Here is a 26,117-nt window from a genome sequence, read left to right on the forward strand (position 1 = left end):
ATTTGTTTTGATAACAGTTCACCTATTTCTTTTCTGTTTGTTCTAGATACACTGCAAATATACTAATGTTTACTGTGATCATTGTGAGAAAAGATATTTTGCTCATATGGAGTAGCTGAAATGTGTGAAATTACTTCTATGTCACTGGAGAGTCAGGAGGTGCTTTTCTATATTATCTATACAAAGATGAAATTTTTTGCTTGGAATATCTGTAAAAGCAAACCTTATGACAAAATCAAGTCTGTCACAGATTTATAGTTCTCATCCTCACAACTGAGGCATAAACAAAGCTGTCCTGAGTTTCACTTTTTTTCTCTCATTTCTACCTCTGTAGCTAAATTCTTTATACACATTTTAGCAATTTTTAGTCTTCCTTTAACTTTCTGTCTACCCCACTGTTTGATATATCTCCAAAGGACATCAGTTTTTTTTCTGACAAGTTCTGTTGACTGCATAAGATAACAATATTGGCCCAAACTTATTTATTATAGAACTCAAATTGTTTATATGAATCAAGCCACATTAATGTTCAAGCTGATTATTTATATGGTTTGCTGATGGTACTTCTTTTGCATTATAGGGGGTCTTGTGCTTTTACAATACTAGTTTAGCCACAAGAAGCAAAGGTGAGATGTTCTATCCCAGATGAGCAGTGAAGGAGAACCTGTTAAACAAATAGAGATACCTTTGAAGCTTGATATACATACTGACCTATGAGTTAATAAAAATGACTACAAAATAAGATATTTCTTTTTCTTGGTTTAACACCAATGTGAAACAGCCAATGACATGATAAATAGCCATTAATCAGTAATTTTTAGAGCCATGCTATCAGGAAGCTTAGCTATTAAAAAAAAAAAAAAAAGGACAGCAAAACAGGAGAGATTAGAGTAGTTCATTTTTTTCAGTGCTATCTGTATCCCTTCTCCTCACCTAGAAACACTCTTAATTTCTTTAATCTAGAAGACAATCATTTGAATATTGTCTAGTGTTTTACAATGCATTTTTTTCCCTCATCTCCTTTCTACCTTTGTTGTCTTTGCCAAATATTTCCTCAGAGGTTTGTTTTTTTTTCCACTCATAAATCTCCTATGATCTGCAGGGTCCAAACTTCTGTCTTTGTTGCATAAACAAAGTGACGTTAACAAGTCATTGGACAAAGACTGGTGCTTTCCACGATCAGGCTAGGAAAAAGTTGTTTAAGTTCTGATGGCCTTGATAACTTCTTTCCCAGATAGATATTTACATGCCAGGGTCATCCTCCTTAACACAAAATGAGTGATGCAGGTTTCCAAAAAGGCTATAAATTTACAAAGAATTCATAAAATTAAACAATAAGAAATCATTCATTCTTTCACAAAGAATGATTTCTAAACTGTAACAGAAAGTAAATTCATAAATCAGTTCAGGAATTAATACTAATTACTAATTAATAATAGTTATTAGAAAATACTGGGAAAATCCATTCAATACTACCTTGAGAAGATAAATGTCATAATTTGGAATATAAACTGTATAGAGATTAGCTTTTTTAAGCACAACATTCAGCTCAGTCTGAGCATCTTCAGTGTGCAGTGAAAAAGGCCTGGCAAAATGTAGGCTCTTTTTTTCACTTCTATTTGTTTTTCCATATTATTGTTCCTTAACAGTATCTCAATGGTTACTTAGGTCATGACAGATAACTGCACTGAAGGGAGTCTTAATTGTCTCTGTGCTCTGTGTGTTTTTGCTGCATGAGACTTAGACACTTAAGTACTACACACAGTCTGTTTGCTTAATACCGTATCATGAGCCTGTGTACCACTTGTTTTGGGGAGAAACAGGTTAGATGTATCATTCTGAATATCAGCATAGAACAGCAGAGAAATAGAGAGCAGTGGGCAAGAGTGAATTCCCCCTGGGAAAGGAACATGGCCTTATCATTGGTACTTACATATAGGAGGAATGGGAACCTAGAGCAAACATCTCTGAGCAATTACACAAGTGAGACAGTTGTATATAAAAGCAAAGTAGCTTTTCAAAATCATGCAGTGATTGTCCACTGGGATATATGGCTTTCTCTTTCTATGGAAAACACTTGTAGTATCAAAGAGAATTCTGTGCATCTGGGAATAATGGAATACTGATCTCAGAATTTCCTTCTGATATTGTGCCTACATTTCAATTTTCAACAGTTGTAAATATTGCTGAGGGTTTAAAATGTGAAAGTTCTTCCAGAAGAAATTTCTTATGAATTTGAGGTACTTACTTAATTCACTTTCAGATGATTCCTTTAGTCCAGGAGAAGAATGAGAACAAAAGTGAAATATTGTATAATAATGTGTTTCTTGTTATACTGAGAAAGTTGGATAAAAGATTTACATCTTGTATTATAAAAATAGCCTGAAAAATAATTGCATGTTGCAGAAGTGGAAATATACTATTTGAGTGAGCATCACATCACGGTTAGTGGAGGCTGTATAGAGTATTTCAAGTGCTCTGAGAGAGCAGTGAAGCTTGAAATATAATTTGTATTGGAATTTATATCTTTTTATGACAGCATCCACTAAGTCAAATGTTAGCTGTAACAAAGATTTGATATTTTATTTTGAAAGTACTTCAGTAATTAAATTAGCGGGCCTTTGCAGAATGCTGCTTCACTAGGTAGGCTTACCGAAGCTTCGGGAGCATGAAAAGCGCTAGAAAACATTCTTTCCTGATTGTGCTTTTTTCTGTTCCCAATATATTGGGGACTAAACAAATTCCTTTCTAGAGTAATTTAAAACTCTCCATCATGTGCTGTTGGGAAGAAGCTGATCCTGTCATAGAGCATATGACAGGAAACTTGAGCTGGCACCCTGCAGTCTACTGGAAAAGCAGTAGAACAATTGTTCTCTGCCTGGAAAAAGTGGCAGAATTTGTAGCTCAGGTGCATTGGAGGGACTGGTAAAGCATCACGTGTCTGTAAATGTGGGGAATTGAAGCTGCTGCAGTACAGAGAGGTGAGGAATAGAGGATGGGTAGCATCCAGTTCTTGAGTGTTCCAGCCATCCCAGCTGTCCCTCAGCAGCATCCCTCTACCTTCTCTCCCTCTATTACTTGAATGAGATCCCTGTATTTTGTGAAAGGGTCTCCTATAAGCAGTGGGCTTAGCAGAAAATGAGATCTGTGCATCTAAACTTCAGGTGGATAGACTCTGAACAATGTCTCCATATTTTTTGGATGAGGCTGACTACTCTTCCAAAGGATTCATAATTGCAGGTATGTGTCATCTTAGTCATCCTTCAGCAAAACTATGTCACAGAGTTATTTGCACTTTCCTTGTTCTTTGATGCTTGGTCCGTTTACATCTAGTAATTGCTTTAAAATTAGAATGCATTTGAACATATCTAATTCTGACTGTGTATAAACAGGACTTATCTATCCGGGTCTGAAATTTCAGCACAAATTAATACTGCCCATATCTACACGGCTTATCTGGGTATTGCTATAATAAATTAATTTCTAGTGCAAAGAGAAACTATTCTTTTAAATTGTGGCCAGAGGTCATTTGTCTTGTATGATTAGCATTTTCATCATATTACTGGGATGTGTGGGGAGGAATTACCTTGTTGCTTTATATCAAAGCAAATTTTAATTAGCTTACAAAATAAATGTTTCTTGCCAAGTTAACAGCGCTTAATATACTGTTGTAAACTGCATGTCCAATGAACTCATATGTATTTATCACTTGATATCCACATTCAAATGTAAATGAGTATTTATAAAAGCGTAATCCCAATGATTTTCAAACATTAAGAATGTATCTTAAAGTAAGCACGTTCCTTCTGTTTTTCTTTAGTCATCTGCGATTCTTTGGAAGATCACAATTCTGGGGTTGGTGTCACGTGCCCCCTGGGCTACTTTCCATGTGGCAATATTACAAAGTGTTTGCCTCAGCTACTTCACTGTAATGGTGAGGATGACTGTGGGAATCAGGCTGATGAAGACAACTGTGGTATGTGATTACAATCTTCGTTTGTTTCTGTAGCTGCAGTCTGACAGTCACTTAAACCCATACACTGTTGACACTGAGACAGTCGTGGAGTATTAGCAATAGAAAAGTTAAATGTATTGCAGAGGATATAGCAGTCATTTGGTTTCACTAATAAAACCACCCAACAAGTCATTTGTTTTAAAAAAAAAAAAAGGGCCATGTTTTTGTTTGCATATTATATTAGTTTATCCCGTTTTATCCCTGCTTTGTACTTGTTTGTGCTTGTCATTTTGATGTGTATGTATGTACGTGATCTAGCAAAGATCCCTGCTGAGGAAAGGTAGACATATGCACTAACAGAATTGGCATTATTTTTAAAGTAACTTTCAAAGCTGGCTGGGAAATGTAATTTTAGATCAAGAAGACTTTTCAAGGTTTTTCAGAAATCCTTTATGTCCTAACTCAGGAGAAAAAACAAAACCTTGACTTGTGTATGTGTGTGTTTGTACGTGCACCTGTGTGTTTTACAAGTTCCACTGCTGCCATGCTCTGGATTTGGGAAATGTCAAAATGTGAGGATATATGAATAGCCTGACCACTGCTGCCTGTTACTGGCATGATCCTTGGCACCCTGGCCACACTGGGTGGCAGGCTTGGTTGGCAGACCTAATCCCTGCGGCAAGCTGCGCAGGGCCAGGGCATGGCTTGTGCACTGGCATTTGCCTGTCTGTATGGTTTATTTGTGAGCCTGGCCCTGGCCCAGCTTTAGTTTGTGCTGAACACCGTTCTCTTAGGCAGTGCCTGGGCCCAGCTTGGAGGGTAGCACAGGGCAGGGGTAGTTTGGGGAAAGGCCTCCATATATTTTGTGAGAAGAGAGTTTTGCCATTTGGTTGTGAACTATGGGCCACAGGGAGAGCAAATCGGCCCTGGCGCATTTTATTTACTGGCATTGTCAACTTAATAACAGTCTGGATATTTTCAGAGCTGCTCTCCAGAGCTTCTGATCCATGGCAGATGGGGAAACTAGCCTTCCGATTTCTTAGCAGCTTGCCTGTTACAGTGGAGGGCAGCCAGAGGTATAGCACCCTGCCTCGCACCCTGCCTCCCCAGAGCTGAGCAGGTGAAACCTCTGCCGGTGTCCAGCCAGGCATGGTATCATCTGAAATGTGTGTGTGGAGAGGCAGGGGCAAGTAAAAAAAATAAAAATAAAAAAAAATTGAAAAATATTCTCTGAAAGAAATAATTTGAAATGAAAATATTATGAAGATATTTTTCACAAGTGTTCTTAGCAAAATCAATACAATTTTGAAAATAGTGTCTCTTTCATCAGGGCAGCTTCCCTCCCCACCCCCTGCCCACAAAAAAAGACCTAGTTAGGCTGACAAAAACTATTTTAACTAGCTCTGCTGTATTCAAGAGATCCAGTTCATGAAGCAAACAAAACTTGCCAAGTGCCTGTCTAGTTCTACAGATCAAAAATTTCAAACATTTCTAGGGAGCCATAAGTGACAGATATGCTGGATAAGACTATTAGAAAAACAATCCTGAAGCTCACTGTCAGCCAGTGGTTTATGATTCACTGGAGTCATGTCATTTTTTTTCACCCCATTACTCTCATCTCACAGAATGTAAACGTGTGTGCTGGCCTTCAGTCCCTCTGGGTTGATCAGATGACAGGAGTTTCTCCTATGTCCTTTTTGATTTTGACCAGACATTGTTTTCCATTAATGCTAGGAGATAATTTCTGAAATGGATCAGATGTGCCTGTTGTTGGTTACACACCAACATATGTAAAATGCAGAAATTCTCTTTGTGGGTATGATATTTACAACTGAACCTGTTCCACAAACACACGTATCCCACCCCAAAAAAGTTAAAGTGGTCTTGTGTTGTAGCCAGGCATAAAATGTCAAAGAATAGATACTATTGGGTGCTGAATTTCTTCCATTTAGGTAGAAATCTTTCTAGAAAATATGCTTTGGACAAAAGGAAAATTTTAGCCAGAGTAATGGCTGACTGAAATTCTAAGGTTTGCTTTGTACAGGATGGCACACTAGAAATGTGATGGATGCTTTCAATTCTGGAAGGGCGTAGTGAAGGAAGCTGGTCTTCTTCTTTGCAGGACTTAGATGGGAAAGTGAAATCCTTCTTCATCTTTCTCAAATTGTGATGTCCAAACATGGGCACTGTTCAGCTGATTTTGCTCTGGTGCTGTTGGAGTAAGGGTTTTGTCATGTGTCTTTCTGGTCCAACCCCTGATGATTCACCCCACCGTGAAGTCTGTTGTCTTCACAAATGCGTCACATCAATTCCTATTCTGAATTCTCTGGCCCTCAGATGTCTCCGCAGAGCTGTATCCTTGTCATTTGTTCTCACTGCTTATCTGTGCAGCTGACTGTTGTGCCTACATGCAGTATCTTGTGTTTATGCCTATCAGATTCAAATTCCAGGGTATTATTCCATATGAAAAGCTTTTCCTAGTTTTATGTCACTTGCTGATGCCATAAACGTACTTTCCTTTCCATTGCCAATAATGAAAATCTTGAATAAAACTGGCTCTTGTTCTGTTATCCTTCTGTAACTATCTCATCCTACAGCAGCAGAGACTGTTGAAGGTGGTGCCCTGTTACGTTGGAGTCCAAGCACAAGTCAGCTCTTCAATAGTTTTATACATGTTCCATTTCTGTTCCAACAAGTACCAACAAGTCTGTTTTGCAAGGACTTGCTGGAAGTGTACAGTTTGATCAAGTGGGGATTAGGATAGACACAGATTTCATAATAGGATATATGAGATTGCTTAGCCTGCAAGACATTCAGCTGCAATACCGAATGCACTTCTGGGTGTAGCAATTCAAGAATTAGACTCAATCTCTGAAAGCCTAAGTTACAAAAGATGAAGTCATTGTACTGACTCATTGAGCAACCTGGGCTATTAGTGCTATTCTTATATCTTGATCCCATATTCTAATTTAGAAATGAATAAATTGTATAATGCATTAAGGTCCTGTTCAGCAGCGATGTGTTTTTGAACACTGATGTTGCAGTTAAATTTTATTGTTTGAATAAAGGAAGAATCACATATTGCTTAAGAACAATGTATTCTGTTAAGATTTTTTTTTTTTAATATCATTGTAATACTCCTACATTCCAGTAAGTGTACAAATCTTTGTGAGATAGCTGTTTTTTTATCCATTCATCTTTCTTAAAATGTCAAGGAAGGAAACCTCACTGATTAGCTCCCAAGACAAAGAAACTATCCAGCTCTTTTTTCTGCTGCAGTTTCCCAGGACCACTTTAGTATTCTTGCCCTGTGCTAGTTGTATCTGGCTCTTTCTGTCCATTTTCTAATTTACGATTAGTTTCCAGCTGAAGTCACTGCTCCTGGTTACAGAAAAACAGTTCAAAAAGAAATTAATCCAGTTTAGTAATTGTTTTATGCAGCACCAGTGAAAATTTTAATCTTATGCACAAGGTACTTTAAATTTATAAGATTAGGTAGCTCAATTTTTAAACTCATTTACACTTCCATCTGTCATAAAATTGAATAAGAGCTTTGAGACAGGCATTCTACAGGATTCAACCCGGCATGTGTGGGAAGGGAAAAATCAGTAATTACCCTCAATTCAGAAATTCTTTATGTATCACAAGTATAGCTAGTTAAAGCAACTGCTTCAGTAATGATTTCTTCAGTAACGATAAAGCATTTTCTTAAACCTACAGAAAAATATTGTGACAAAGACTCGTACCTATCTTAGACCAGTGTTGTAACGTAAGGAAACACAAAGCAAAAATCTATCATCTACTGTAGGGTTTTTTTGTGATGGAAAGGACAATACCGCTGAAGAAAATGATGCTGAGAAAAACCCCACTTTTGAAAACCATAATACCATATTTGAAAAATCAGGTATTCTGAACATAAAAAAACTCAAAGTCCAGGTGTTTAACAGAAATCCATAAGTGTGCTGCATATTAATAGCAACTTCAATTACTGAAATAATACTTTTAAATAATATCAGTGAAAGAAACAGAGAAGCAGTTAGCACAAAAATCACACACAGATCTTCCAGAAGAGAGGTGTTTTGTAGAAGTATTAAAATGCCTTTGAAACAGAAAGAAAAAAGCATAGTTGCTTCACCTGTGGCTGGCAATCACGATATGATGCAAAAGCAAGCTAGGTATTCTTGTCTTGTGAATCAATTACTTTTCCTGGAATCTAAAACCTCCACATCCAATATGCCTGATTAGACCTACAGTTTAAAATTTGGCTGCCCACTACTTTACTGGATTATTGTTAATTTATTTTTGTTTGATGTCTGGTGGCGTATAGGTTGATAGAATTGTTTACCAGCATATGTTTAGAAACAGATCATGCAAAGCATGTAGGCTGAGGGAAGAAACAGCTCCTGTTCTTTTTGCATCACTACAAAAGAGACGAAATACGAGTCTCTAAAACTACTGAAACTAGTCATTCAGTCGTCTTTAAAAAGAGATGAGAGGAGGCTGGTGTCTGGACTCCCCATTAACATGTAACTTGCAAGTTTGCCAAACTACTGGGAGTTTGTGTCGTATTCCCTTTGCCTCTCGGCAAAAACTGCTTCTTCTGGACTCAGGCATCACTGGACTCCCCCCGCCCCCCCCAAGACAGATGCAGTGGATATGTACCACAAACATTTTATAGATAAGGTCTCAAACTTATCCTATACCCTTTGCCTGAAAAGGTAGAGAGGCTTCAATGGATATTCTAAGTACCTTATAGCAGTTCTGCCCATTTCTTTCATTTTGCAAAGTTTAGTTTCCCACTTTATTCTTATGATGATGTTTATTGTAGTAATTTTTGAAAAGATTTGCAATAGTAGTTTCATGCACTGCATGCTCAGTAACAGCATAACATGATTATAAATATTTAAAACTAAACTGACTCCTCACTGAGAGATCTGTTTACAAATGTGCTGTAATGTTCAACCCATGCACATAAAGATGCTGCCTTCCTCAAATCTGCTTCACCTTTCCCTTCCGCCATGTTCTATTTGTCCACATAATAAATATAAACCTAAGGCACAGGCAAGCGAAATGACCTGAAATTAGGGTCATAGGCAGAGCCAGGAACAGATTGTAGGTCTCAGACTCCCATGTTAGTGCTTAGCCTCAGGATGAGGATATTCTGCTGATCAGCTCAACTGAAGTGTTTCTTCCCCTTCATACCCCTTCTGCAATGGAGTGAATCATAGCCGATATGTTAGAGTAGAATGAAGCCACTCATCTTTGAAAATTCACATGCCTTTCTCACCCAGAAGCTTTTCCAAAACCAATAAAACACTGTGTGTGATAGCCTGATGGGGAGGGTTTGAGGCAATATAGTAGATTGCAATAAGAAGAGGAAGCTAGAAATTTTTCATACCCTAAGTTATGAGAGGTTCTTTCCAGAGTATCACTAGCTAACCTTAAATGTGCATAGAAAATATAATCTTATCTTTTGAATTTGAAAACATATTCTGCCAAGTAAAAAGGGGCAGCTCTGCAAATTTGTCATAAACTAAAATATTTTTAAATAAAAATAATCTGTTTAAAGTTTCATAATTTGTCATAAAAGCTTATAACTTTGAGGAATTTCCCTTTCTCAGATTGAGTGTGATAATAAATTGTTCTGTTGTTCTGCCCAGTACTCATACTTTCTGAAGCACAGAATTCTTCATCAAAAGTGTGATGTTAAACAATTTAACMTATATTATATGTTTCAGTTGGAGCTACTTTTGTATCTGTTATCAAATCCATTAGTATGTAAAAAAAAGATAGTAATTCCAGCATCCTTCTGTGCCCAAGCTTGATTAAAGCTCAAGCTGGTAAAGCAGAGCGAGTTTGACAGTTTTTTGTCCTATTGCAACTACCTTTCATTTCACATGTAATGGCTTCAACTTGATTTTCAAGGAAAGAGCTTTTCCTCCTTTTTTTATAGATTTGATTATGCAGCTGCTTGATGTTTACAGATGGAAGGTAAGAACAATTTTTATTCATTGCTTTTTTAAACATATGTTAGGGAAGATATATACTAGGCATAATCACAGATTCTTCCTGCTTAATGCTATGGCAATATTGACATGGGAATTACTCTTAAGACTAAAAGAACAAAGAACGTTTCTCACATAGAAGTCAATGCTGCTTCAATGTCACTGTTAATGTTTCCTAAACAATCTCTACACAAAGCCCTTTAAAGCCCAATGGCGTATCTGACTTCCCAAATACATATTCATGGCAAGAAGCTTTTTGAAATCTCTGGCTCAACAGTGATACTTAATGATAAACAAAACAAAATTAAAACTAACAACACTAGACAAATACAACAGAGATTAATGCAAAACACACAGAACAACAGTATTTGTGATGTAGCTTTTCACTGAGGCCACAGTTTGTCTTATTACCTTAAAGTTCATGTTTATTTAGATGAAATCCATGTGACAAGTTCCAAAAACTTATGATAAGTTAAATCGTAACATAAATGACTCTCCAACTTTGGTCAGAAGCCAAATAAGGCTGCCAGTAATCATCTCCTGGATACTTTTTTTCAAAATATCATCTCTCTGAGTAGCTTCAGATGTCAATTCTTTTCCTTAATCTGCTCCCCTATTAAATATATATGTTTAAAAATTTACATTTAAACACTTTACATTTTACATAAGTTCACTGAAATCCCATTCACCTAGAGGGATGAATGAGCAAACTTCCAGCCTAGTTCTCATGCTGCATCTCAGAACTGGTTGTTGAAATAGGTTATTAATTAGTGACTCTCTAGGGGAAATATTTAAATGCAAATAACACAAGCATAAGTCATATTTAGAATAAAAATTATTTAAAAAATAAGAATTGTTAAAAATACAAAAATTTCAGTATTCTTGTTCATTTCTAAGCCAAAATATTCATGCATTGTGCCTAATGACTTGCATCTGTGTAGACTGGATTGTTGCATCGTGAATTAGGCATTAATAAAAGAGCAACTCCCGGTACTTATTTGACTAGCCCTCTGCTTGCTAGCAATAAGAAAAGGGGAATGGAAAGAACACCGTGCTAGAGTGTTTTATTCCATCTTTTTCACGAGCATGGTCTTTAATTGTGTAGTATCCAGTGGAATGAAGTAGCCTGAGCTATTYTGAGAACACCAGTTACCTCAACGTTTAGAAATTTGGCTTCCGGACAATTTTTCTGATAGTTCTGCAAAACCATTTTTTTGGCAGCTAGGCAATTATTGTTGTGTGTGTGCATTGGTCTTTAAATCACAGTGTCATAGCCACATTTTTCCAGTCCACTGAAGCAAGAACGGGCGTGCAGATTTAATTTAAGATATTTCTGACTCTCTGGAGGAGTTCTTCACTGGCTAAATGTACTTACTCCCAGGCTGTCTTGCTCCCAGGCCTAAGAGCTCTCAGAACAAGAGGTAGCGTTCAGCTCCCCAGAGTTCACATACAGAAGTTCATTTGGCTCTAGAGTTCATGGGCTAGATATACAAAGGAAGTCATGGATGTGGATTTCCCAAAGAACTATGGCAGCTAGCTGCTGTTTGCAAGTCTTGCACCTCTTCACCTCTAAAATCACAGGCCCCAGCTGTTACTGTGGATAGTGCAGTCAGCAGGTGACTGGCTTGTCTTGTTAAGGAGGCTGTAACTTACTATCCCTTTTTAAAAGGGCCTGTAAAATTCAACAGATTGAAAGTAATAAAATTCTCTCTATATATATCATAATGTTTCTGTACGTGTTTCCTTGGAGCTCTATAAACTTGGAGAATTATTTCAGTTCTGTAGATTCTTTAATTCATCTTCTCGATTTCTATAGCAGAAATCTAAATTTCTACAGGATATTTCAAAGCATCTGTACAAAAGATAGATGTTTTAATATTACCAGATTGCTCATAAGGGATGCAGAATTTCATCGAGATACGATTTTTGCCTTGGCATGTTGCAGAAGTCTTTGATAATTCTATATTTTAAATTAAAACTAGTAATGAATAATGTTACAGTTAGTCACATCTTTTCCTGGCATGTCATTTTTTCTATCATAGTTGAAATTAAAATGTGAGCTTTAGGATTTTCTGAGACACCATTCAGTTTTGAAAACTCTAGATTATAATTATGTTTTTGAAGCAAAAAGAAAACACTTGGAAGTCAGCAGCATACTCATAATGTAGCAAATACTTGGCAAAAGATCAGATTTTCAAGCTTCACATATAAATTTTTCATACATACAGTTATGTGTGGCCAACTTTTATTCTCTCTGTCATTGCCGTTGATCCAGAGTAAATGCCCTTGAAATAATTGCAGATTTACACTGATGTGCAAATATCAGCAAATTTAATAGCATTGCTGGGGTTCTGGAAGCTTTTAATCAATTTCTTTGTTGAGATCTTTAAATATTGATGTTAATTAAGAGGAACTGTACATATGGGTATATCAGGCCTGATATATTCCTGATATATTTCACTAGATTTTGTCTCTTCTAGTCCTCACAGCAGTGACTTAATGCTAGAGGAACTTTCAAGCAACACAAAGTTTTAGAAAAGTATTCATGCTACTAGCTTATTTTAATTTATTGTCACATGTAYTCCAAAAATTGTAAATACATCAAGAAATAAAAATAGAATAGAAAATAGGATTGATGTATATAGATCAAAAGTATTGTTATATAAACTTATAAAACTCACCTATGCAAGTGTTTCACAGCAGTAAAGTTACAATATTGAGAAGATATTTATCTTTTGGAAATTCATGCCTGTTTATTTTTTCTTTAACTTGCACTGAATGAATTATGTTGCCCTAAAATCAAGAATAAACTGGTGCAAACACCTCATCTGGCTCATCTAGAAAAGTGTGCACCTTATTTGAACTGATTTAATTCATGTCTGTTTTCCTGGGATTGCATTGTATCATGTAAGCATCTGAGCTAGGTTTAAACTAACCAGCAGGTACTAGAAGTAGTCCATGTGCAATAACATACAATTTGGGACTAAACTGCCTTTGCCTTGACTGGTAGGTGTCCAGTTTTTAGGTTCTTCATTTTCTCCATTTGCTATACAGAGGAACCTGGGTGTCTAAACTGCGGCTGTGAAATTCACTCCCAGGGTCAGATGCTCTAGGCATTGCAACAGTCATCACTGTAAAATTTAAGTATAGTTTTGGACTTACCGTAAGTTATTACAATTTGTCAGTATGCCCCAACATTGGAAAAGTGCAATTATATTTCTTCATTTGTGAACATTTGAAAAACAATTGCCCCCATATTTCTGCCTGGAGAAAAGTTTTTCTTGTTGTACTAAAAGATATCTTTGTAAAAAAAACCTGAAGTCATTTCTTAACAGCAAGAGAAATTGTGTTTGAACAAATGCTAAAAAGAAATATGTCCACAGGTTAATACCACCAACAGCAAAGGCAAAATCAAATGGTGTCACAGTATCTCTTTAGAAAGCGAGGCAGCAAAGCTTAGGCCTGTAACTGGAGTCATTTCTCTGCATAATGACCCACGAAGACATGGCTGAGAGAAGGACAAACTCTTACAGATAATGCTCTTATCATAAGCTCTATACTAAATAAGAGTTGTATCTTTAATTGAGCAAAGCAGATATTTTCTTGGATTTGTCATTAAATGGATTATTCAAATCCGTAGTTTGTTAGGATTAACATTCTCTTTGGCATTCTCATTGACATCAGAAATGGTAATTGACAACACTTTAGCAAGGAACAGTGTATTAAAGTGTAGTCTGATAAGTCCAGTTTACAATTACTCATTACGTTTATCCTACATAGTGGAAGATTTGCTGATGCCTTGTTTTTTCAGATCTCATTTTTACAGAAGTGCAGCCAACATAATCTATTTTTTCACTGTCTCAGAAAAAAGTCATTTCTCATTTGAGCTGTACTCCCCCAAATGATAGATTTGCGATCACAAGACCAGTACTATTACTAGTCATTTCTTAAAGTGTTTGAAGAACCTCATCTCAACAGTGATAAACAGGTCACAAACCTACCATCTAAACTTTAAATGATCACAAAGTGCTTTACAGTTCTGGCATTCTGAGGTTGACTGAATAGTTGTACTAAATATAGTTGTTTGCACAATTTATGCATCTGGGATTTGGCAAAACAGTTTGGATAAAATAAAGACTGTCCCACACTTTGGCACAAAACTTGGCACAAACTAAACATTTCTGAAGGTCAGAAAACTTTGAATAACTTGTTTTGTTATATTTGGACATGCCATTGTATTTCTAGTGGAAGGCAGGAAAACCAATGGCATGAGAAAAGCCCATTATTTAAAATGAATTCACCAGAAACTCCAGACAACTGGAATAGTTCCAGTGCAARATAATCCATCTTTTTTCTTCTCTGTGCTTTTTTCCCTTCTCTTTTACAGCCACCCAGCAGCCTCTTGACTTCCTTGAAAACGCTGGTAAACTTCCACTTCATAGTGAACCACTACTTCATTCCCATTAGTGTAGAGGCACTGCTCATTCTTTTCTTTCCAGATGTGAACCGCAGCAATGGTCACCTTTCATAAATGCTTTATCACATGGCAAAACATTTTAAAAATACTAAAAGGTGGAACAAAATCTCATCTATCCACTCTTTTGAGTCAGAATGTTCGCATTAATTTTCAAGTAATGAAGAAACTTTTCTAGTCTTTCTTTTCTCTTTATCGAGCATTCCTGAAGATAGAGATTTAGTTTTGCCTTGAATCTTCTTTTCCATTTATTCATAACAAATGAATAACTAGATAAAGGTAGTCTGCCTGAAGTCACTTAATCTTTCATAATATCTATTAATCAGCATGTATAGTGCATCTTTTCCGCTTAGGCAGCAAAGAGGCAGGCAGTTCTCTGAACAGCTCCATCTGCTGACACTGCATAGATAAGCTTAAGGAGATGCTTTCAAGGTAGAGTGATTTCCCTGCCTAGCTGAGAAAACAACTGAATTGTAATGTACCGTGAAGAATTAGATGTCATTTCAGAAAGGGAGAAGTTACAGTGAAGTAAATATATTTTATTTTCCCTACTAATTTTCAAACTAATAGATATAGTAGTAATGCTTACTTGAATATAAAGATTTACAGAAAAATGTCCACAAGAATGGTATTTAAGTATAACTAAAATATTACCATTCAAAGGAGAGGGCTAAGCCGAGCCATCCTCAAAGTTCTTAATGTAAATGTTTGACAGTGGGTATCGTTAGAAAGTAAGTTTAAATTATCACTGACACTTTGAACCACCAGCTAGTGAGTACTATCCCGAGGAGCATTTCCACCACTGGTGCAAATTCATTCAAACAAGATGTTTTAGATAAAAAGGGAGTGGGTGTTGCCAAAGCTGAAGAGGAGTCAGACTCAAATTAGTAAGATCAAAGCCTGTCACAACGTTTGAAGAGAAGTTAATTTTTTTTTTTTTTGGTGGTGGTGGTGTGTATTCCTGTCCTGTTTCAGAGGTGGTTATGTGATCAGATTTAAAGATGTCAGATGTACAATAGTCTTCCAAGAAATAGATCTGTAGTGATTTCCAGCACCGCCATATTTAGAAGTCCCCATTTGTGGGAAGGAAGTGAAAGATCCTCTCTTTCTTTTCACTTTTAGAGCTGTGATTTACTATGCTGCACTGTATCTATGCACAGTGACCAAACTGGTAACATACAATAATGCTTTATTTAAGAAAATGCATGTTGAGTTCAAGTTAAACTTGATGATTTGAGTGTGTTACGGGTCACACGTTCTCTTGAAAAGTGCTGTTTGTTTGACCTTCATCTAGATTTTGAGCAAAGACATTATTTGAATATTATGAAATAGCTGTTCACCTCTTAGGCTGTAATTGTGTGAAACAGCCCTCTCAAAGAAGTGGTGGAAGACATAGGAATCATTTAAGCTTTCCTGGACAAAGAAATATACTGTGAGTGGTAAACCCACACATTTAGGGAGGTAGGAAAATAAGATTGCCTCTCATTTTTAGAAACCTACCCAGATGAAACTTTTTGAAGTAAAAGTTTGATTTTTATACTTTTTTGTTGCAACTGTCACAGAAAGTGTTGAGTTGTTGAAGGTAAAATAAGCTGATCTTATTATGTAGTTTGTAATCTCAGTACCTGTTGGAGATTAGGCAGCCACATAAAGGCAAGGTCATTTAATATTCTATGAAAAGTTCTGGAAAAATTATGTTATTGCGGTAAAAACTGAGGCAAAGGACCATACAATGAAAATTAGTGAAGGTCTTATTTTGTATTATTCCTTTAGAAAATATTTTGAAGTGGTATTTTTCAAATATGTCTTCTATTTGATTTTTTTTATTAGGAGACAACAATGGATGGTCTCTACAATTTGATAAACATTATGCAAAAGACAGGTACAATAAAATGAAATCTCCGTATGCGTTTCAGACCAAGACACCTGAGTGCTGTGAGTAATTATTGGAATTATTTGTGTGATTATTACTGATGATTCTGAGAAGGAAATACATAACAAATATCAGAAATAGAAATATAGTGCAGTTTCATTTGTAGTAAAATAGAATGAATGTCTCAGACTAACAAATGCACTGAAGCTCATTTCAGTTCTGCTAAGAGTGACTCATTTTCTCTAAAGGAAATATCAAAGATATGCCAATTAGAAGGGCAATATAAATGTTTATCTGAATATAGTAATATAAAAGACCATGAAACATGCATCTTTCAGAGTGAAATGAAAATAACCTCCTTCAAATTCACTTCTTCACACATCAAATGATTCTCTCTTTAAATAAAAAAAAAAGGCACTTTTGTGGACATTTGTACAGATTTTCTGACTCTGTCCACTGTAAGTACTAAGTTAAAGCATAAAGCCTGGGCAAGAGGGAGAAAAGAAGAATTCCTGACCCATTGTTATCCTGTTTTCCCCTGACAGAATTGTGCTCACTCTCGTAAATGTAAGAGGACTGAATAATCCAAAGGACAGTCACAAAAATCTGAGAAAAACCCACCAAACCAGATTCCTGTATCAAGTCTAAAGCTCTAATGCAAAAGCTCTTGTGTATAGGTCAGGAAGTAATAGAATTTTTTTTATTATCCCTTTGTGTTTTTTGTTAGGATCTCCCAAAGTCTAAATCAATTATGTAAAAACAATGCAAGACTTAATTTAAATTCTGTTTAACACAGTCTAGATGTCTTTGTGCTAACTATTCTTTTACACCGTATTTCTTTTCTCCTCATCTCATCATACCCCCCATCCTACCTTTTGCCACAACCACTTTCTTGTCTCCACGCAGTGGCTGATTCTGTGCCAGCAGAATGTATGTGCCAAGGGCTAGAGATTGTCTGTGATGGTGCCAAATTACGTGCTGTCCCTTCCGTCTCTTCAAATGTAACCATGATGTAAGTAGAGCAGAAAAGTGGTTGCTTGGTCTGTTTAGGGTTGAATATCAGTTCTCCATCCATTTTGCAGCTACAGCCTTATAATTATGACCAGTTGGCTTGGCTGGTGTTTGTGAAAGCCTGGTGTCTCTCTCTGTTGACAGACCTTCAGTGTTTTAAATACAGATTTTCCCTGCATAAAATGACAGAAAAGGAGCTAAAACAACTCTGTGTGAATTAGTCATTCCATATTTGTAATAATGGCCTGGACTAGCTACAATTTCAGAAAATGTAAAGAAATCTTAAAGAGAAGTGTTTCCTTTTAAGACATAATGCTCAGGACGTTTTCATTATTCTATGATCCTGCCAATATTCCTATTCTATATTTCTGCCAATAAAGTTAATAACCTTTAATTTTGTAGAATAACCTGTCTGAGCAAATCTTTTTAGTTATCATTCAATGTCTCTGAATAGGACATTATTTAGAAAGACTTAGTCTGGGCTGGGTCATCATACAGAGAGAGGAAGATAAACTAAACTTCTTGAAGAGATTGGGGAATGGCTGATACTGCTCTTAGTTTATACCTACCAGTTTGAAAGACTGTTTGTGTAGTGAATAGAGGGTAGTATCAAATGTCCACACTTGAGGATTTTTCCTCTAAAGCAAGGGTACAGATTTTTCCATTCAGTTCAAGTTTGTGTTCATGTGTGACTAAGGTTCTTGTTGGGCTGATGTTCAGATACTACAGTACTTCAAAATGAAGATTTAAGTTCAGTTCTGATTCAGAACATCAAAATGTACAAATGTATATGTGTTAAAACTGACTTTTGGTGCAGGGTCAACAGAGACTTCAAGAATAATAGCTCAGTTCTACCTTGAGAAAAAGCAGTGAATCTGTTCAGGTGACTTTGGGCTAGGTTCTGTTCTAATTCAACTATGTCCTAAATGGTTTTTGTTCTTGTCAGGACAGTTGAGTTGGTGCCCAATGGAGATGGGGGCATAGGGACACATGCACTGGGAAATAAGCTCTGTGTGCATTTGAGCTTTGAAATAAGTYTATGTTTTAGTTTATACTCAAATCTTTTTAACTCTTAGCTTTATTATTTTGTCAATTGTTCTGAGGACATTGAAGAATAGTCTTTGAAAATAAATAGTGGGCTTACTGCTTAAATAAATACAAATATGGACAGAGGTGGTAAATTCAGTTTCATTTTTCTTTTGCTGTTTAGCAGTGGGAAAACTGCTCTTATTGAATAATAAAAGTGGCAACACTGTAGGAAGCCAGGGAAGTAGAGGTGGAGAGAGCACCTGGCTTGCTGAGTCCAGGCCGTTGCAATGGTAGGCAGCTGTGCAACAGCAGAGGATGAAACATCTACTGCCTCCACCAAGCCCAATGACTGCACAATGACAGGCAATAGAGCTGCAAAAGCATTCTCAGCTCTGATTTGTTGTTATATCCAAACTAACCATATTCCATAATCAAACCACAGCAGCACCACCTTTGTTTTCCCTGGGTGAGGAGGTGGTGAGGGGGGAAAGTGGAGGGAGCTGAGGCCGTTCTGTCTCATGGCTGCAGCTGTGTCTTGCGGGTACCACCGCGGGGTGGTGCTCACAGCACAAGGGACGGGGTCCTCCGAACGCCTCCCGGGAAAATGCTGATAAATCTTCATCTGGTGTTATCTTCCATTCACTACGCACTCAAGGATGCAAATACCATAGGGACAGCTCCCTCCATTTGCAGGAAATAGACTTTATTTTTCTCATATCAGTTAACTACTACCCTCCGGGCTGACTGATTAATGGTGAATTTTTGAAGGAAACCTCTTGCCTCAGAAATGAAGAGTGTGATTTCCCCTCCCTCCCCCAAGCAGGAAAACTGTTATCTTTCCACACTGATTTAGAAACTATTAATTTGTTGGTAGGCCATGTGACGCCTTTTTGATCAACTGCATAGTTCTCTTTCCTGGGTCTAAAGGTGATACTCTTGGTCTCACTTCACTAAAATTCGTTTGTGATTTTTGATCATCTGGATTGAGAGGGTACCACCTGTATGTAAAGAAGAAAGTGGGGACAACAGTTGCTTGTAAAAAAGCAGCAATAGGTAAGACACACGTCTTTCACAGTCTCCTCCTAATCCATTAACCCAAATTCACCTCTAGTGTAATCTCTTCATTTTCATTGATCAATGCAGTCAACTTTGATTTGGTTTAACACATTGCAGAGATGGAATTTGACAGCAAACAGCATAGCTACTCTCGCCTTTGGTTAATAAACCATACATAAACACTCCTGAATATATAAATTAACCATTCTGAAAATATTCAATTTATTATAGAAATTTCTACCAAATTATTTACTGTGCAAACATATTTAACTAAGTGAAGTCATTAGATTTACACCAAACAGGATAAACTCAGCCTCAGTATACTGACAGAGTAGTTTTACTGTATGTATTCGTTCCCACAGGTCTCTTCAGTGGAATCTGCTAAGAAAACTTTCTGCTGATATTTTCAAGAAATACCAAGACCTTCAAAATCTGTAAGGGAGTCTTTCCACTTAAAACCTCTTAAGTCCTTTAAATATAACCTCTCTCTTTCTCTCTCTCGCACACACACACGTACCCTGAGCTTAACATATAAGAGACAAAACTTCAGTTTATTTTCAAAATTCTGTTTTATCTTTCCCTTAATTACATCTTATAATTGTGTAACCTGTTTTCCTCAAATAGCTTGATTTGGCATCTCTCTTCTTGCGATGTCATGTGTTCTGCATATTAAATTTTATTATCTTGGTTATTTTATACCAGAAAAATGATAAACTTCCATCAGGTCTTAAGGAAGTTACATACGTAATGAGCAGTAATAAGCTACAAGAAATGGAAGTAACTGAATCCGTTTACTCTGCTAAATTAAAGTTTGAAAAAGTGTCCATTGTCATAGGGAAGCATAGTTACACGGCAGTTATGTTTATTCCTAATTATGTTTGGAATCACTTTAATAGAGCCCCAACTCGTTAGTAAATTATGCCAACATATGTGTATGCCTTATGATGTGTAACATGTATGTTGTTCAAAAATTCATAGCCTTTAATGAGCTTGATTTATATAGAATTGGTGCAATTAAGAAGCTAAAGTCAAAAGTCTAGAACAGGTTCTTATGTCACAAGTTTAAGGTTCCTAGAAAACTCATCAGACTTTGCTGAAAACTGTGCTGTACTGCAGCACCATCTTGTGTTCACAAAGTACCATATTACCTTAGTCTCCAAATGAGCTTTTTATTAGAAGAAATACCTCCACATCTGTATAAAGCATTTGTTTATAATAGTGACTAATTTCATATATTTCTGATTCATAACTGTACATTTTCAAAAAGCTCTTGAGCAGTGTTTGACACAATCCCATTTTGTACAAGTCACATTTCTCACTGGTTTCAACAGGAATGCAACTGGACCCTTTATTTAATGTCATTGAAAAGATCTTTACTTAAACTGGTATTTTAAAGAATTCTCAGAGAATAAAGCCATAATGCTTTATATTAAAAATTTTAAAGGATTTTAACATCGGTAGTTGATAATATGTTGGAATTTATTTGTCCATCAAATTAGATTAAAAAAAAAAAGAAGGAAAAAGTTTAGTATTCTTTATTTTACAGAAAATCAGCAAGTTTCATTTTACATTTTATTGTATTATCTTAAAATGTAGCCTTTTGAAAATTTGATGATAGTATAAACAGCCATTTCAACAACTAGTGTAAATTTGACCTTTGCCATACAAAATTTTGCTGATTGCAGCAGGGTTCTAGCTAAGCATAAAGATCTGGTCACACAGACGAGGCTTCAGGGTGAGAACCTAAAAGAGAAGGTGGTATAAAATCACTTCTTTGTTCATCTTAGGCAAAGCAAATGTACCTTTGAATGAATTTTGTAATTCTGCCATTGGTTTTTATTTATTTTAGTGCACCTTTGAAGTCCTTGTAACTATTGCTGTGAAGTGGTTATTGTGAAATTTAAGATGTAACAAGTTTGACGGCGTCTTTTCAAGTATCACACATGAATTCAATTTAGTTGATAGATTTTAATTGGTTATTCCCGCTTGCTTTGACTTTGCATGCTTAGAGAATTAATTGTTGCTATATCTTCTTAGGTATCTTCAGAATAATAAAATTAGAGCTGTATCTGAACATGCTTTCAGAGGTTTATACAATCTGACAAAACTGTAAGTATCACTTTTAGAATATTCAAGTGAAGAGCAACGGGAACAGTTTTGAAAGTTGCTGTAGCTGTCTCTTTCGTATTTGTTTCAGTATTAGGAAATTGCAAAATGGTCCAAACCTTTAGCCCAATGGTTTGATTGAGAAAACAGATAGATTAAGATCTATCTGTGCAATATCTATCCATGCAGGTTCATCTGGCAGAAGAGTACTTTGAAAATACAAGACAGCTCCATGTTTTACTCTTATTCCACAAATCTGCTGCATTTCAGAAGAAGAGAGTGTGGTAGTTATCTTGCATCAAGTCAAGAGAGCCTGAGAGGAACAGAAACTCGTTAACGTTCTCTTTTGGTTTAGAGAAGCAAACCAAAGCAAGCCAGTAGCAGTAAAGAACTTTTTAATTTTTATTTTGCAGCAACTTTATGTAATATGTTTCTAACTTTGAAGGAAATTGGCCGGGGAAAGAGATGATAGTTAAGCTGCATTGTTAAGTTCAACTTTTTTTTCTGCAATTGTTTTAAAGGGAAAATTTTAAAATGTTATTATGCATCTTGTTTTTTCTTCACATGGGTGTGGATGATTATCTGTTTTTACACATGCTACTACCTTCCCAGACCATTTATAGTACCACCCTTAATTTCTTTTTAACTGGTTCTGGTATCTAAATTTATGACTAATGTCTTTAGCAAACACTGAATTTGATCCCAGGGAAATTTCTGGAATTATTCACTTCACAGAAGTAAGCTGGAACAGGTCTAAAATATGACACAGTGAAGATGGTTAGGCAGTTTTGGGTTTTTTTACAGATAAGACAAAAATACACAGATTTCTACCTTGCTTTGGCTTTTCTGTGAAAGACAGGTCTGCACATTTCCCGCTCTCATAAACACTGGCTTTCTGAGAGATAGACAGACAGATGCAGACTGGAAATACATATGAATTTTTCTATTATACTTAGTGGGTTCTTTTCCAAAGAAAGCATTCCATAATTATGAAAAAATTATTGGCACTATGATAAATTATAAAGGAAAAATCTTAAAATTCATTTTCACATATCTAATACTAATCAAGCATTCTATTCATTTATCTTACTGATCTTGTTTCAGATATCTGAGTCACAACAAGATAACTAGTTTGAAGCCTGGTGTTTTTGAAGATCTCCATAAGCTAGAATGGCTGTATGTTGTTTTCTTATTTGTATGTTTATTTTCTCAAGGAATAATTAAAGTAATACAAAGAACTATTTATATTACTTTTATTTTTGTGCAGAGCGTTACTTTGTACTAGATAATAAGTAAGGAACTCCTATTGCACTCTCTGCAGAGAAAATACAATTGACTGGTGGAAGCAAAAATTAGTCCTTGGGCCGTAATGATTCAGATGACTATGACTTATTTTACAATAGCAAATATAGTTAGGAATAACTGCTTCTTACAAAATAATACATGAAATAACTCAGCTACTACTAAATAACTCAGATTGCATTAAACAGTAGAAATGGAAGTTTTGGACAGGTCTTTCCCTGTAAACAGTGCTTGACATTTCTGTGTGTTTTCAGCTGACAGATTGTCTTGGAACGCTGTTGTGTACAGCTGCTTTGTTTTCACACAGAATCCATTCAAAGTATTGATCAAAGTATTTAAAAACTGGCAAGAAAACAATTTTCTTTAATTGAAAGTAATTACTTTCTGTAAGCTAAAAATATGTCAAAAACTATTCAAGCTGTGCTGAAAAAGGGAATTAATTTGATGAATGCTCTGACCATCTATGAAGTGGTACATTTGTTTTCTTAAGTAGGGCTTTTGAATAGTAAGGCTGCTTTTTTTTTTTTTTTTTAAATAATGGGCATTTGAAGAAAGCCACTTCCAAGTACATTATTTTTTAATCATCTCTTCAATTTAAGACTGTAGTCCTTTGTCAATCTGAGATGTGCTTTGCTCTAATTTACAGGATAATTGAAAATAATAGGATCAATCGGATCTCTCCACTAACATTTTACGGACTCAAATCACTTATTCTTCTGTAAGTATGAAACAAGAATCAAAACTGTTACTTAAAAGAACAAGAAGAACAGATAAATTAAAAAGTATGTTTATAATGACTGTGCTTGCTCACCACACTATACTGTTCGCTGTTGTAGTAGAGTTTATTTTTCAGAAACCTCGCCACCCCTGTGGAGCCTGTCTTTTTAGGCCTTTTTACATAGATAAATTACCTGAATGCAGTTATGAACTACCAAAATCAATAGGAATAGAATTGCTTTTATTGAGTCACGCTAGAGACCAACCAGGATGTACGTGATTCTCCGCCTTATAAAACGAATTTATGATTAATGTCCCTGGCAAACACTGAACTTGCTCCCAGGGAAATCTGTGAAACTGTCCACTCCACAGAGGGGAACTGGAACAGACCTAAATTACGGCACAGTGAAGGCAGTTAGCCAACTGTGTTTTCTTACTGCCAGATGGGACATGCTAAAGAAGGAGGGTTTTGACAGCAACTGACATACAGTAGCTGAAAAATTATGGGGAGACAGGTAGAAAAAAAGAGAAAATACACTATGTCTCCGAGTGGACAAGGAAATGGCAGCTGTAGTGATGGGTGCCAGTGCCCCGGTGCTGGGCTGCCCCCGGAGCTGAGGTGCAGTGGGTATGGATACGGATGGTATGGATAGCGACAGGGGCAGGCTGCCCCATAGCTCCTGCCCCAGCAGCAGCTGAGTCCTCCTGCTGCAGGACTGTGTCCATAAGCTGCCCCTTCCCTAACCAGTCAGCACGGGAGCAAGTGCCAGAGCCCCCTTTCCCCCGTGGCCAGGAGAGAAAGCTCCCTCCATCGCTCCTCCATTAGTCCTCTGTGACTAATGGAAATTACATGTTATGACATAATAGTCAAAGTACTTGTGTCAACTTGCAGTGTTTTATTAAAATTAACATCTTTACCTAGCAGTTAACAAGTTAAAGATAAAACAGTATTCCACAGAATGCCACAGGAAATATATGGAAGTTTAAAAAAAGAATACTGCCTCTATAACTTTGAAAAATGATTCAAGCTTTGACTGTCTTTTATTCAAAAGTACAAACATAAGAGACATAATTTTTTTCTATAATGTAATTTTCAGCAAATATAGCCAGATAAGCTGTTTTTCTTTTCACCAGAGAGATGATGAATAATTCTCTTGCTCGCTTGCCCGATAAACCTCTGTGCCAATACATGCCAAGACTAAACTGGCTGTAAGTCTACCTTTATTTCACTAGAAAAACATTATTGTGTTGTTCTTGAATGGCATTTCCATACCACTTTTTCTAATGGAGCACTGGAATGATGTTACAGAATACCTACTGGTTTTCTGCAGGCTTGATGACCTGAAGTCATCAGCTAGGTGTGTAGAAAAATTACATGTCTAGTTATGATTCTCTTTTGTGAAATCATGACGTTCTGGTGAGATTTTTCTTTAACTATCTTAGAATAATTGTCTGATTGAGATTAATTTATTTTCAGTGATTGATTTTATTTATTTTTTTTTAATATCGCAGAGACCTTGAAGGCAACCATATCCATTATTTAAGAAATGTCACTTTCATCTCCTGCGACACTCTAACTGTACTGTAAGTAATAGCACATGCTGGACAACCCGAATGAGACATATTTGTGCTGAACAACAGTCAAGTTATCCGTGACAGTTAATATAAAAGTTTCTTAAATATTGCGTGATATATAGATCTCGAGAAGATTAAATTAAAATGCTCAGTTTTAATTGAACACAATACAGAATAACCACTGTTCACATTTATAGCAATTTTCAGCACTGATACATGCAGTTAAACTTCACTGAAGTGATTTTGACTGATATCAAGCTTTAGATTTTTTTTTTTCTAATTTCTTACTTGGAAAAGAGGACAAAAATCTTCTAATATAAAGAAGCAAACATCATTGCACATACAAAATCTATAGCTCACTTCTTCATTTTAAAAAGCTTGGCTGGCTGGCTCATCAGTTGAAGAAATTTCCCCTAAGTTTACTTAATGATGATGTAATCATATTCAGAAAATCCCTTTGATCTTTTGGTAGATTAGTAGGCTCCACAATAGCTGTCACTTTCAATCCTTACTGTTCTGCAGTACTCATATTCTTGGCTTTCTCTTTAATTATAAAATCCAGGTTGTACATTTGAGGAGCAAGTGCAGTGCCAGGTGAAATAAGGGTGAAGGAAAGGCTGCACAACCATGTGCCTCTGTCCAGCTTGCTGTTAGATCACAAGCCTTCCAGCCCACTTAATCTTTCTCCTCCCCACAGGAAATTCATACCAGCATCTTATGTGTAGAGAGAAGTCTTAGATGAGTGAAAAACACTCAGATTAAGACCTGACTAAACAAACTTATCAGGAAGATCCGAGTTTGAACATTCAGACTTCAGCAAAGAATTATTTTCATTCCTAAAAAATACCTTGAATTGTCAAACAAACATTGGTTACTATTATTGCACTGTCCTGCAGGCCTATAAAAAAATCAAGATTCTTTTGACATTTCTGTACAATTTCAGTTGTCAGTAGATACCAATACAAATGAAAGAACACACAATATATTCACAAACACATGCATGCTTAGGCAACA

General features: G+C 36.2%; 1 protein-coding gene across 1 annotated transcript in view; it reads left to right on the top strand.

Annotated features, from left to right (window-relative positions):
* The first annotated feature begins 3,182 nt into the window (after positions 1–3,182).
* The window catches only part of RXFP1 (relaxin family peptide receptor 1), a 36,910-nt gene continuing 13,975 nt past the window's right edge, over positions 3,183–26,117 (top strand). The window contains exons 1-10 of the mRNA XM_026061205.1: positions 3,183–3,240; positions 3,821–3,976; positions 16,265–16,369; positions 17,214–17,319; positions 19,766–19,837; positions 21,441–21,512; positions 22,614–22,685; positions 23,458–23,529; positions 24,663–24,737; positions 25,041–25,112. Of these exons, the coding sequence (XP_025916990.1) occupies positions 3,183–3,240; positions 3,821–3,976; positions 16,265–16,369; positions 17,214–17,319; positions 19,766–19,837; positions 21,441–21,512; positions 22,614–22,685; positions 23,458–23,529; positions 24,663–24,737; positions 25,041–25,112 (860 nt within the window). The remainder of the gene's footprint in view (positions 3,241–3,820; positions 3,977–16,264; positions 16,370–17,213; positions 17,320–19,765; positions 19,838–21,440; positions 21,513–22,613; positions 22,686–23,457; positions 23,530–24,662; positions 24,738–25,040; positions 25,113–26,117) is intronic.

This window comes from Apteryx rowi, unplaced genomic scaffold, assembly GCF_003343035.1.
Source record: "Apteryx rowi isolate R43461 unplaced genomic scaffold, aptRow1 scaffold_178, whole genome shotgun sequence".
Lineage (NCBI taxonomy): Eukaryota > Metazoa > Chordata > Aves > Apterygiformes > Apterygidae > Apteryx > Apteryx rowi.